We start from the raw sequence: 14,170 nt of genomic DNA on the forward strand, positions 1-14,170 counted from the left end.
GGGCTTTTGCTGCATCTCAGGGCATCCCCTCACTGTGTTTGCACAGCAAAAGGGGGAGATGAACGCACTGAAAGCACCTCAGAGCAGGCAACCGTATTAGAAACAATCAAAAATCACATACAAAAAGCCACAGCAAAAGAGCCAAGCCTTTGAAGGAGCCCAGCAGAGCCACACTCTCCCACAGGAAGGTCCCCTTGAGCACACCCCGCACCAGCACAGCGATGACAAACCCCTTTGTGTCTCACTGCCACGGCACTCGGAGCACAAGAGGTTGGAAGCGACTGTCACAGCCTGCCTATGTGTACCCCAGAGAGGGGACCTCTGAATCAGTGATGGCACAGCCAGGCCATGGGACCTGCCCACCAGCAATCAGGCATGATGCCCTTTCCATTCCCCTTCCACTCAGCAGCTGAGAGGAGGAGGCAGCAAATATTTGCCCACTTGGCAGGGCTGGGAGAGGTCAAACCAGCAGCTGTTTGCTCAAGCGCAAGAGCTGCTGGGATCTGCGCCGCTGAGTGCGGCTCCTGCTTGTGCCCGCTCCACTGCGCCAGCCAGCAACGTGCCCCCCTCCTGTCATGTCTCACATGCCCACGGGCATCAAGCCCAGAAAGATTACCCAAAATAATAGAGACTTGCAAAGGAAACCTCATCGGCTGAGTGAGGGCAAAGCTCTTCACAGAATCACAGAATGGTTTAGCTTGGAAGGGACCTCAAAGCTCACCCAGTTCCAACCCGCCACAGGAGGGGACACCTCCCACTAGAACAGGTTGCTCAAGGCCTCATCCAACCTGGCCTTGAACACCTCCAGGGAGGTTGTGAAGCACAGAATCTTTGACCACATGCTGTGACTCTGCTCCACAACCTCCCTGGGCAACCTGTTCCAGCATCTCACCATTCTCACCGTCAAGAACTTCTTCCTAATATCCAGTTTAGATCTCCCCTCTGCCAGTTTAAACCCTTTACTCCTTGTCCTGTCATTACAGGATCTTGTAAATAGTCCCTCCCCAGCCCTCCTATTGCCCCCTTCAGATACTGGAAGGCTACTCCTCAAAGCATTCTCTTCTCCAGGCTGCAGAGCCCCAACTCTCATAGCCTGTTCTCATAGCAGAGCTGCTGCAGCCCTAGGAGCATCTTTGTGGCGGCCTCTGGACTCACTCCAACAGTTCCATGTCCTACTCCATCTAGGGCTGCTGAGCAACCCTCTCCAGAGCAAACACAGGGGCAGGTGGGAATGTTCTGTTCTCCACTCTGTGCCGGGTATCAAACCACCTCTGGCAGCCCAGAGAGCTTGGACAGCTGCATCTGCTTTATGCAAGAGGATCCCCTGGAGCTTTGTGTCTACACATCTACAGGTTATCTGCCTCCATGCATCTAAATTTCTATCTCTGGGTTCTCCTGTGTTTATTTATGGAGCCATTCCTCCTTCAGCAGCCTCCAGAGAGACACAGCTTTGCTGAGAAGCTCTGAGAAATCACCTTCCCACCACACACAGCTGGGAATCCAAAACCAGAGCCACATTTTGGTGCTGAGCCCTTCCCTGCAGAGCCAGCAGGCAGAGCAGGGCAGCACTGGCCCCTGGCTTCTCAAATACATTGCAGGGCCAGTGAGCACCATCATAGGAAGAAGTTCTTTACACTGAGGGTGGTGAGATGCTGGCACAGGTTGCCCAGGGAGGTTGTGGAGCACAGACTGTGATCTTTGATCACATTCTGTAATTCTGTGATCCACAGCCTCCCTGGAGGTGTTCAGGACCAGGTTGGATGAGGCCTTGAGAGACTTGTCGTAGTGGGAGGTGTCCCTGCCTACGGTGGGGGTTTGGAACTGGATGAGCTTCCTTCCACCCCAAACCATTCTATGATAAAGATGGTTTGTGGGTAGGAAAAAGGTGCCATGGGGAGATGTAGGAAGCTGGGCAGCAAATCAGGGCAGGCATGTGTAATGCCATGGGCAGGCAGGGAGCTCTGGGGCTGGCATGCAGCACCAGCCCCTGCCCAGTGTACTTCTGGAGCAACTGGATCATTTCTGGTGGCTAAACACAGCATAAGACAGTCATGGCTGTGGCAGCACCACAGTCAGAGGGACACTGACCCCCTGGTAATTGGGGGTGTTGGTCCCTGAGAAGGCAGGCTTGCTGGAGAGAGGAGCTCCAAGATTTCAATGTTCAATTAAATTAGATCAAATCAGCAGAGGAAATCAGTCTTTACAGCATGAGCAGGTCCTTTGAATTTTACTAGCAAATCAGGGAACTAAATGCCATCATTTCTCATTAACATCACTAATGAAGCCAGACTCAGGATGCACAGCAAACCAGCACCAGCCACATGCCCAACACTTCCAGCACCCTCCTCAGCTCCCCAGAGCTCCATCCCTGACACTGTTATTGCAACCAATTGCCATTGGCATCCAGCTGGGAAGATCAGGATTAGGCCCTAACTTCAACCTCAGCCAGGTGATGAGCCCTCCCTGAGGATGCTTTGAGGAATGTGGGGATAGCAGAACACCTCAGGCAGAATCAGGGAGGAGTGGGGTGGGCTGGGGCAGACAGGTCCAGTTCACAGGGATGGTGCATTGGGGCCCAGCATTTTGGGATGTTGGCCAAGAGCAGCTGAAGGTGAGCCAGAGTGTGCCCAGGTGCCCAAGAAGGCCACCAGTACCCTGGCTTGCATCAGCAATGCTATGGCTAGCAGGGGCAGGGATTGTCCCCCAGTACTCAGCACTGATGAGGTCACACCTCAAAACTCAGGTTCAGCCTTGGGCTCCTCACTCCAAGAAGGACATTGAGGGGCTGGAGCAGGAAGCAGAGGGTAACAATCCCCAGGGACAAGAGGTCTGCTGGCAACTGGTACCCATCTCACAGGTGAGGAAGCTGGGCAAAGGCAAACCTGCTCCAAACCAGCTCCACGGGCAGTGCCCATACTGCTGTGGGATCTCCACATGGTTGCTGGTCCTCTCTAGATGTGCCCACAGCAGCACAGGGGCACCCTGGCCAAGGCAGCAGCTCTTGTACACGCAGCAAGCAGGCACCACGACCACAGCCAGCAGCAGTTGTGGGCAATGCTATAGACACAGCTGAGAGGAAAACCCTCCTTATCCACCAGCCTGGGCTGCAGAGAGCCCATGAGGGGACTGGCACCTCAGATGGAGGGGCACAAGTTACGAGCCCCATTTCACAGTCCTTCTCTGAGCACTGTCACTCTGGTCTGGTCCTGTACTTCTTCCCACCATGCTCTCACTCTCCCTCCTGTCAGACCCCTCCCTGTCCTCCAGCTTAACGCTCAAGCAAAGAGTGTGTCACTTGTTGCACTGGGCTTTGGGGGTCCAGTGCAGACCTGGTGGAAACCCTGTCCTGTTTCCAAGCCCTCAGAGCAGCCAGCACAGCTGGTCACCACCTCGACACGAACATCAAGCTCTGTTTTCCAGAGCCGAGGGGATTAACACCGAATTACTGATAGGAGGAAGGAGCTGTCACTGGTGTCCCCAGTGTGACACCAGTAACATTTGAGAGGATGTTGTCTGAAAAGTGACCTTTGAGTCTTCGTGGAGACTCCATAATGGAGCTCTGACCTACTCAGAACCTGTCACACCTCCACACAGTTCTGGGTGACGGCCTGGCACAAGCCAGGTTTCCACACCCAGCTCTGGAGGACATGAGGTCCATGGATACCAACGGGCCCAGTGCTGACGCTGGCGTTTGCTAAGCATCATCAACCCTGCTGCAAATGAAACACCGGAGGTGAAGAGGACCTTTTGCAGACAGGGGCCAGGGGTTCCTGCCAGCACCACCTAGAACCAAACTGGCTGCTGAAGAGCTCTCGGGCACCAGGCACAGCGCCAGCAGCTGCCCATCCCTGTGACACTGCAGGGCTGGCTGGCGCCGGGCACTGTCGGGACGCCAGGACCCCACTGACCAGAAGGGAAGGCGACAGCCAGAGGGAGCAGTGCAGTAATTAACAGAATTATCATCAGGAACAAACCACAGGCTCTGGCACGGTGCCTGCGCTCCTGTGCCAGCACTCCTTACCTGCTCCTTGGCTCAGCAGAGCTGAGGCTGAGCGTGCTCCCCAAATCACACCCACCCCTGTGGCAAGTGGGTGTGCAGCTGAGGGAAGCCCAACAGGCTCACCCAGAGAGGCCAAAGCCCCTCTGAGCAGCTGGCACTCACTAGTCAATGTGGGCCTTGCCCTGACTGTACCCTGCAGCTGCCACAGATGACCCCATCCTTGGCACACCAGGCATTTGGGAGCAGGCACTCACAGGTGGGTGGTATTTCCACCTCTCCAGCCTTTCAGGCTCCCTTCCCCTATCGCAACAAGATTTGCTCTTAGAAGATTTGCTCCTCTGAGCAGCCACTTCCCTATGGTCGGCAAACCACTCCTGTTTTGCTAGGCTGGAGGAAAGTGACACAGCAGGGCACTGGTTCTGAGACACAGCTAAAAATAGCCCCACGTGGGGCTGCTAAGTCCTCTGGGCAGAAGTAATTGTGGATAATCTGGCTTGGAATATGTGACGACTGTTTTGACAGCAGCAGCAACCACTGAACATATGGGACCGGGCAGAGCACACAGCGGTGCCACCGCCAGCGGCAGGCAGCGGCTGCACTGCCGGGTCCCATCCACAGTAATAACCCCCAAAATTAACCCCAGCATCTGCAGTAATAACCCCTAAAATAAACCCCAACATTTGCAGTAACAACCCCCAAAATAAACCCCAATGTCTGCAACAACCCCCAATACAAACCCCTGCATCTGCAGTAGCAAGCAACATCTGCACTAATTAACCCCAAAATAAACCCCTGCATCTGTAGTAGCCACAACATGTGCACTAATGACCTTCAAATAAAGCCCAACATCTGCAGTAGTAAGCCACAACATCTGCACTAATGACCTTCAAATAAAGCCCAACATCTGCACTAATGACCTTCAAATAAAGCCCAACATCTGCACTAATGACCCCCAAAATAAAGCCCAGCATCTGCAGTAATAACCCCCAAAATAAACCCCAGCATCTGCAGTAGGAACATCTGTAGTAATAACCCCCAAATTAAACCCCAATGTCTGCAGTAATAACCCCCCCAAATAAACCCAAATATCTGCAGTAATAACCCCCCAAATTAAACCCCAGCATCTGCAGTAGTAACAGCTGTAGTAACAACCCCCAAATTAAACCCCAATGTCTGCAGTAACAACCCCCAAATTAAACCCCAATGTCTGCAGTAACAACCCCCAAATTAAACCCCAATGTCTGCAGTAACAACCCCCAAATTAAACCCCAATGTCTGCAGTAACAACCCCCAAATTAAACCCCAATATCTGCAGTAACAACCCCCAAATTAAACCCCAATATCTGCAGTAACAACCCCCAAATTAAACCCCAAATATCTGCAGTAACAACCCCCAAATTAAACCCAAATATCTGCAGTAACAACCCCCAAATTAAACCCAAATATCTGCAGTAACAACCCCCAAATTAAACCCAAATATCTGCAGTAACAACCCCCAAATTAAACCCAAATATCTGCAGTAACAACCCCCAAATTAAACCCCAATATCTGCAGTAACAACCCCCAAATTAAACCCAAATATCTGCAGTAACAACCCCCAAATTAAACCCCAATATCTGCAGTAACAACCCCCAAATTAAACCCCAATATCTGCAGTAACAACCCCCAAATTAAACCCCAATATCTGCAGTAACAACCCCCAAATTAAACCCCAATATCTGCAGTAACAACCCCCAAATTAAACCCAAATATCTGCAGTAACAACCCCCAAATTAAACCCAAATATCTGCAGTAACAACCCCCAAATTAAACCCAAATATCTGCAGTAACAACCCCCAAATTAAACCCCAATATCTGCAGTAACAACCCCCAAATTAAACCCCAATATCTGCAGTAACAACCCCCAAATTAAACCCCAATATCTGCAGTAACAACCCCCAAATTAAACCCCAATATCTGCAGTAACAACCCCCAAATTAAACCCAAATATCTGCAGTAACAACCCCCAAATTAAACCCAAATATCTGCAGTAACAACCCCCAAATTAAACCCCAATATCTGCAGTAACAACCCCCAAATTAAACCCCAATATCTGCAGTAACAACCCCCAAATTAAACCCCAATATCTGCAGTAACAACCCCCAAATTAAACCCCAATATCTGCAGTAACAACCCCCAAATTAAACCCCAATATCTGCAGTAACAACCCCCAAATTAAACCCAAATATCTGCAGTAACAACCCCCAAATTAAACCCAAATATCTGCAGTAACAACCCCCAAATTAAACCCCAATATCTGCAGTAACAACCCCCAAATTAAACCCCAATATCTGCAGTAACAACCCCCAAATTAAACCCCAATATCTGCAGTAACAACCCCCAAATTAAACCCCAATATCTGCAGTAACAACCCCCAAATTAAACCCCAATATCTGCAGTAACAACCCCCAAATTAAACCCAAATATCTGCAGTAACAACCCCCAAATTAAACCCAAATATCTGCAGTAACAACCCCCAAATTAAACCCAAATATCTGCAGTAACAACCCCCAAATTAAACCCCAATATCTGCAGTAACAACCCCCAAATTAAACCCAAATATCTGCAGTAACAACCCCCAAATTAAACCCCAATATCTGCAGTAACAACCCCCAAATTAAACCCCAATATCTGCAGTAACAACCCCCAAATTAAACCCCAATATCTGCAGTAACAACCCCCAAATTAAACCCCAATATCTGCAGTAACAACCCCCAAATTAAACCCCAATATCTGCAGTAACAACCCCCAAATTAAACCCCAATATCTGCAGTAACAACCCCCAAATTAAACCCCAATATCTGCAGTAACAACCCCCAAATTAAACCCCAATATCTGCAGTAACAACCCCCAAATTAAACCCCAATATCTGCAGTAACAACCCCCAAATTAAACCCAAATATCTGCAGTAACAACCCCCAAATTAAACCCAAATATCTGCAGTAACAACCCCCAAATTAAACCCAAATATCTGCAGTAACAACCCCCAAATTAAACCCCAATATCTGCAGTAACAACCCCCAAATTAAACCCCAATATCTGCAGTAACAACCCCCAAATTAAACCCAAATATCTGCAGTAACAACCCCCAAATTAAACCCAAATATCTGCAGTAACAACCCCCAAATTAAACCCCAATATCTGCAGTAACAACCCCCAAATTAAACCCAAATATCTGCAGTAACAACCCCCAAATTAAACCCCAATATCTGCAGTAACAACCCCCAAATTAAACCCCAATATCTGCAGTAACAACCCCCAAATTAAACCCAAATATCTGCAGTAACAACCCCCAAATTAAACCCAAATATCTGCAGTAACAACCCCCAAATTAAACCCAAATATCTGCAGTAACAACCCCCAAATTAAACCCAAATATCTGCAGTAACAACCCCCAAATTAAACCCCAATATCTGCAGTAACAACCCCCAAATTAAACCCCAATATCTGCAGTAACAACCCCCAAATTAAACCCAAATATCTGCAGTAACAACCCCCAAATTAAACCCCAATATCTGCAGTAACAACCCCCAAATTAAACCCAAATATCTGCAGTAACAACCCCCAAATTAAACCCAAATATCTGCAGTAACAACCCCCAAATTAAACCCAAATATCTGCAGTAACAACCCCCAAATTAAACCCAAATATCTGCAGTAACAACCCCCAAATTAAACCCAAATATCTGCAGTAACAACCCCCAAATTAAACCCAAATATCTGCAGTAACAACCCCCAAATTAAACCCAAATATCTGCAGTAACAACCCCCAAATTAAACCCCAATATCTGCAGTAACAACCCCCAAATTAAACCCCAATATCTGCAGTAACAACCCCCAAATTAAACCCCAATATCTGCAGTAACAACCCCCAAATTAAACCCCAATATCTGCAGTAACAACCCCCAAATTAAACCCAAATATCTGCAGTAACAACCCCCAAATTAAACCCCAATATCTGCAGTAACAACCCCCAAATTAAACCCAAATATCTGCAGTAACAACCCCCAAATTAAACCCCAATATCTGCAGTAACAACCCCCAAATTAAACCCCAATATCTGCAGTAACAACCCCCAAATTAAACCCCAATATCTGCAGTAACAACCCCCAAATTAAACCCAAATATCTGCAGTAACAACCCCCAAATTAAACCCAAATATCTGCAGTAACAACCCCCAAATTAAACCCAAATATCTGCAGTAACAACCCCCAAATTAAACCCCAATATCTGCAGTAACAACCCCCAAATTAAACCCAAATATCTGCAGTAACAACCCCCAAATTAAACCCAAATATCTGCAGTAACAACCCCCAAATTAAACCCAAATATCTGCAGTAACAACCCCCAAAATAAACCCCAATATCTGCAGTAACAACCCCCAACATAAACCCCAGCATCTGCAGTAGTAAGCCACAACATCTGCACTAATGACCTTCAAATAAACCCCAACATCTGCAATAACAACCCCCTAATAAAACCCCAACATCTGCAGTGATAAACCCACCACCCCCATCCCAAAAAAAGCCTTAAACCCTAACATCTGCAGTAATAACCTCCCCCCACCCCAGATAAATCCCAACATCGGCAGCCAGCACGGAGAGGAGCCTGGACAAATCATAGACTCACAGAACAGTTTGGGTTGGATGGGACCTTAAAGCTCACCCAGTACCAGCCCCCAGCCATGGGCAGGGACACCTCCGTTAGCCCAGGTTGCTCAAGGCCTCATCCAGCCTTGTCCTGAACACATCCCGGGAAGTGTCCCACGGTAGGAGCATCAGTGGAGCTGCGCCTGGATTTCCCAGAGATAAGGCTCACCAGATTAAATGCCTGAAAGACCCCAAGGCCCCGAGGCTTGACTTCAGCTCTCTCCTCCCCGACAGGCTTCTTGTGTCCCAGGCAGGCTGTGAAACGTGCCGCGGGGCTGGTACAGGGCGCAGGGCTGGGTGCCCGCGGCGATAGCCACCCTGCCGCCTGCTCGCTGGAGATAGGGCTGAGACGTTGGGACTGGATGGATTTTGCAAATCCCCAGCCAGCTCTGGGGCTGGCCAAGGCAGGGCAGCTCTGCCCCTGCCACCCCTCGTCTCCCAGGGCCAGCATCCCGGCTGGGCTGCAACCGCTCCCTGCCATGCATCCACCGGCCAGCATCTCCAGCGTGACCTTGTTTGTCACCTTGTCTGCCACGGATGGTGCTGCCATGCTTTCCACCCTGCTTTCACCACTTTCACATTCCCCTTTCAAATCACTGACTCCCACCTTTGTTGCTGAAGCTCTCCAGCCTGAGGGTGCGCAGGCAGTGGCATTCGCCAGGATGTAGGGACCAGCAGCACCTGCTGCGAGGGCTCAGCACTGGGCAGAACCCTTCTGGGCAAGGCCCCCGGATGCGAAAGCTAGTGCCTGGCCCCTGCTCTTCTCAAGGGCAGCAAGTAGTGCTCCATCCCCTGCACCCAGAGCCCAAAGACCGAGCACAGCTTCGGCGACAGCAGGATGATAGCACCTGCGGCAGCCTGGTCACTGAGAGAGGCCCCCGAGAAGGGAAGGGAGCCCCCCGCAGAGGGCAGCAGGACCCCGACAGGAAAGCCTGGGATGCCCTCGCAGTGAGAACCGGCGGCAGCAGAAGCCAAGCGCTCGTGTGCCGACTGCCGGCACGGCTGGGAAGAGGCTCCAGGCAGCCAGGAAAGCACCAGCAGGGACCGGGCGTGACGGTCGGAACCTCGACAGCCCCAGCCGAGCAGCCACGGCCTGCATGCCTCTGAAAGGTCTCAGGCTGGTGCTGCTCTCTGGTGACCTTCAGCCTCTCCTGCTTCTTTGCATCCACACTGCAATCAAGCACTGGAAAACATTCCCACACCTGCCCATGGGAGAAGGATCCAATGTGCTGCCTGGTCCCGGACACACACCCGAACCTGCTCAGAGTGGAGCAACACCAAACGGCCCTGGACCACTGAGGGGCTCGGGCCCGGACCTGTGCAGCCAAAGCCAGGGGCAGCTTCAGCCACATGCCAGCCGTTTGCCCCAGGAGCCCGTGGGGCAGGCGCTTCGCTGTGCCCACGCCAGCAGCCTCCTGCGAGGCAGAGCTGTCACTTCGGCGCTGACATTTAGCCGAGCATCCCTCGGGTCCCCCGGCATTGGCCAGGGCAGAGGCAGCTCGCAGGCAGCAGACGGCGAGCGAGGATGGTGTCAGCCAGCGCCCGCGGCAGCAGCAGGGACCTGTCACCATCCCTGGCTCTCCCGAGGGACTTTGTTCCGGCAGGGACCTGGGCACAAGACCTGTCACCGGTACAAGGACTCATTTTGCTTCAAATGCCATATCCCCCCAGGCTGAGACTGCCTCACGTGCCCGCAGTGCCACAGGAATCTCCCGGGAGGCGGGGGGGGGGGGGGCAAAGCTGGGGAGACATTCAGCAAGGTGAGCCGAGGTCACACCTCTGCTGAAAGGGTGCTGGGCAGGGGACACTCCTTGCTTGCTGTGCATGAGCACAGGCGATGGGGGTGGCTGCTTCGTGACCCATCACAGAGAGTTTGAGTCTCCAGCAAAGCTTTAGGGAAAATCAGGGTGAGATTAGAGTCAGGGGACCCAAACCAATGGCTTAGGAAAAGCTCAGAAGAGTTTGCTGTGAGGAGCCACGTGGGCACCAATAACATCGACACAACTGGCAGGAGCAGTGGCAGAGAAGGAGTGGCACCTCTCAGGGCAAAAAAAGCATTCCAACTGTGGGTGATGCATACTGAATAAACTTCACCTCGTCTGGGCACCCAAGAAACACTCACCCACACACAGACCAGCACCTGGCTGGCAGCCTGGACAGGCCCACACCTCATCCTGCCCCTCCAGTCCCAGCACTGCCTTTAATTGATATTAAAGTTTGCCCCACGTCCCAGTCCCCGCACACTCAGTTCTCCTCTTGCATCCCTGCACCAGAGCCAAGACAAGAGCCCTGGAGATGAGCAGCTGGGAACACAGTGAGGTGAGAATCCATCCTGCCCACCCTGCTTACTGCTTTGCCAGGCTCTGGAGCATCTTCCTTGCAACGTGATGCTGCTACTGCTGAGGGCTAATTGCAAACCACACAACTGCATGCAATTACCCATTTCAAGAGGGGGCAACAAAGTCACAGGAATTCACTCAGACACAATCTGCTCTCCAGACCTTGTCCTCGCAAGACCCAAGTGCAAACCTCTAACAGCCTGTGCAGCTGCTGCTAAATCATTCCCACATCTTCCCATTAACTCAGCTCCAGCCCATCAAATATTAAAGAGCCCCAAGCTTGGACACAGCTCATTTTACGAAGGTCAAGCGAACCTTTCATCTCTTCCCACCTTTATCTTCCACTGCTGTTCCCACCATCAGATGAGCACCACATGCTCTTTCCTCTGAGCTTTAGCCCCACACATGCTGACTCTGGGTAATTGGTGGAAGGGCTCCTCTGTTCCACAGAGATGAGATTATTGTGTTGCTATTTTTGCCTCACAAGGCTAAAACAAGAGGTGACTCTTTGCTTGAAGGAGGGACTTTTTGTTACTGCTTTTAATTTCTTCTAAACACCTCCTGGTTTCTCAGCACATCCTACTGGTGATGCCAAAGAGAAAAAACAACCAGAGCACAGAGGGCTGGAGAGCCAGTAGCAGCAAGCAAAGGGTTGGTGCCCTCCTGGGTGGGCTTCTGCCTGACCAGCTCCTTCCCAAGAAGTCTAACTGAATGCCAGAGAAAGGTCTCCATGGGTTTGTCCCCATCAGAGGAGGGTTTCCACTGGTCCATCCCTTTCACATAATCCCAATGTGGCCCCAATCCCAATGGCTGTCAGCAGCCCTGGCCCCTTTCCTGGCACTCAAAGCCCCAGCTCTTGCTGGCCCCTCTCCTGGCACCCAAGCCTCAGAGCCCCCAGCTCTTGCCACCACTTGAACCCCTAAAACCAGCAAGCAGAGCATTTCCAATCCCTTCCCCAGTCTCTCCACCCCCACAGGCTGCATTTAGGAGCTTTGAAGGCTTCCCAAGAACATCCTCCCAGAGGTGAGACTACACCCAGGCTCTCCAAAGCAGCCCACAGCAGCCAGAAACTCAGCTGCCGCCCCGGAGCAGCAGGTTTTGAGAGCCAGGGTGGTCTGTTGCCAGCCACACATTGAAACCTGAGGTGGTGGGACTGGGCACACAGGAGTCAACGCTGCCAAGTCATGGGCACAGCCCCCAGAGGCAGAGCCAGACCCAAACTCACCAGGGCTTCCTGGGCATTTTGGAGGCTTAGCAGCGAGCGAGGCCGTTCAGCAGCAGCTGCTCGGGGATGCTCGGTCCTCTGCAGCACCTTCCCTGACGAATGCAGTCCCGGTCCCTCCCCGCGGTGCCCGTCACCAACCGGGGCCAGCCGAGCCCCTGGCCAAGCTGCCAGAGCTCTCCATCCATCTCCTCGACACTCCCACTCCGCAATCTCCACTCACCCTCCCCGGTGAGTCCTCAGACATGTCCGTGGTTACCATGGCAACTAATGAAACCAAATTAAAAGACAGGCAGAGGGGAAACCGCTTTGAAGCTCTAGTGCCACCTGCGTGTGCAAGTTTATGGCGACAAACAACGACAGCAGCGGGCAGGGAGCACTCTGCAGCCTGGCATCACACCTGGTCCCACCAAACACCACTTCTGCACAGGACCTCAGCCCCCAGAGCAGCCCATTCCCCTTGGCCACACTCCCTGAGGTGGAAGGGCTCGACGGGATGGCACGGGCTGGGGGGAGCAGAGGGAGGGGATGCTGCAGACCCCCAGCTACACTGTGACCCCTTCTGCAGCAGAGACCTTGGGGCCACATCCAGCACCGTGCACTGTTCTGCCGGTCAGTGCTGATGCCTGCAGCACACAGGGCTCGCCCAGGGGCTCCTTGGCTCACAGAAAGCAGCTGCCTGGTTGTTAACAAGGCTGCAGCAATCACAGTTTTGGTTTTACTGACTCACTCATACCTATTTTAGATTTTTAAAGCCATTAACAAATGTCCAAAGTGGCTCTGGCTGGGCCCCAATTACAGAGCCGTTTAACGAAGCAATCTGTCCACGAGGCAGGAGTGCTAGGAGCCTGTGAGGAGCATTAGCTGCAAACAGTGGGGACAAACCAGCTCCAGAGGCTGCTCATCAAACACCCTGAGCAAACCTGCTCCTCAGCTCAGGGCAGGAGAGAGGGAGAGTGAAACATGGCCCCAGACCCTCAACCTGGCACAGCAGCATGTCCCATGGCACCAGCACTGGGCCCTGAGCGGGTCATTAACTGCCTGGCATGGTGGGGACAGGAGGGGAAATGGCATTCCTGCTGGGCAAACAAATCGAGGCACAGCATACAAGGAGCAGCTAAATCCTCCTCAGCTCCGAGGGAAGAGGGAAGTCTACCGAGACTTCTCTCTGCTCCCAGAGGTGGTAACCAACGATTTAAACTTCTCATTAGCTCAGCAAAATCCCCAGCAATGAGCTTAGCAGCCCCCTATCAGTGGTGCTCTTCACAAGGGGCATGGGCAGGCTCATTCAGACAGCCCCTGAGGCTTTCTGTCGACTTCTCTGTTAATGAATAATTTGCACAAGCAACGATTAGAGGAAGGAACCGCAGGGGCTGCTAGCCGAGCTCAGGGCAGGCTTGGCCAGGACATTTCTGCCCCAGCAGAACACAGTTACACCAGCAACGCCAGGGCAAGGCATGCTTGAGACAGAGCTTCCCAGCACAGGGAGCTAATTCAGAGCTAGAGATGCGCGTAGGTACGGGGGGATCATCCCCTGAGGTCCTGCAGGAATGCAAGGCAGGTCCCAGACAGCTGGGAGTGCCTGGGGAACAGCCAACACAGGCACCACCACCCCACTCAGCCCTTTCTGTCTTCTCTGCCATGCCCAGATGATGCCACCTTCCAGCAGGGATGGTGACCTCACACACCTCACTCCATCACAAGGCAGGATCTGGCCCAGCAACCACCTCATGAGGAGCCACACAACTCCACACTGCCAACTTTCAGCAAGTCTATGGCAAACCCAAGAGAGACTCACCAAGCAATACCACCAGCTCCCAGGCCCTCTTGGGCCCCAAAATCACCTTTGCCACTTCCAGAGCAGCATCCCAGGCCCCAGCCCCCCCAACACAAAGCAGGAGCTGGGTAATGAGCACAGGCAC

General features: G+C 52.3%; 1 protein-coding gene across 10 annotated transcripts in view; it reads right to left on the reverse strand.

Annotated features, from left to right (window-relative positions):
• The window catches only part of RAP1GAP2 (RAP1 GTPase activating protein 2), a 74,567-nt gene that overhangs the window by 43,078 nt on the left and 17,319 nt on the right, over positions 1–14,170 (reverse strand). The window contains exon 1 of one of the 10 annotated variants that reach the window (XM_064166078.1): positions 12,252–12,436. The exons of the other annotated variants lie outside the window; for them this stretch is intronic. Coding sequence (XP_064022148.1) covers positions 12,252–12,268 — 17 coding nt within the window. The 5' untranslated portion in view covers positions 12,269–12,436. Of the gene's footprint in view, positions 1–12,251; positions 12,437–14,170 lie in introns of those variants that run through there. 10 annotated transcript variants of the gene reach the window in all.

Source organism: Pogoniulus pusillus, chromosome 27 (genome assembly GCF_015220805.1).
Source record: "Pogoniulus pusillus isolate bPogPus1 chromosome 27, bPogPus1.pri, whole genome shotgun sequence".
NCBI classification, from domain to species: domain Eukaryota; kingdom Metazoa; phylum Chordata; class Aves; order Piciformes; family Lybiidae; genus Pogoniulus; species Pogoniulus pusillus.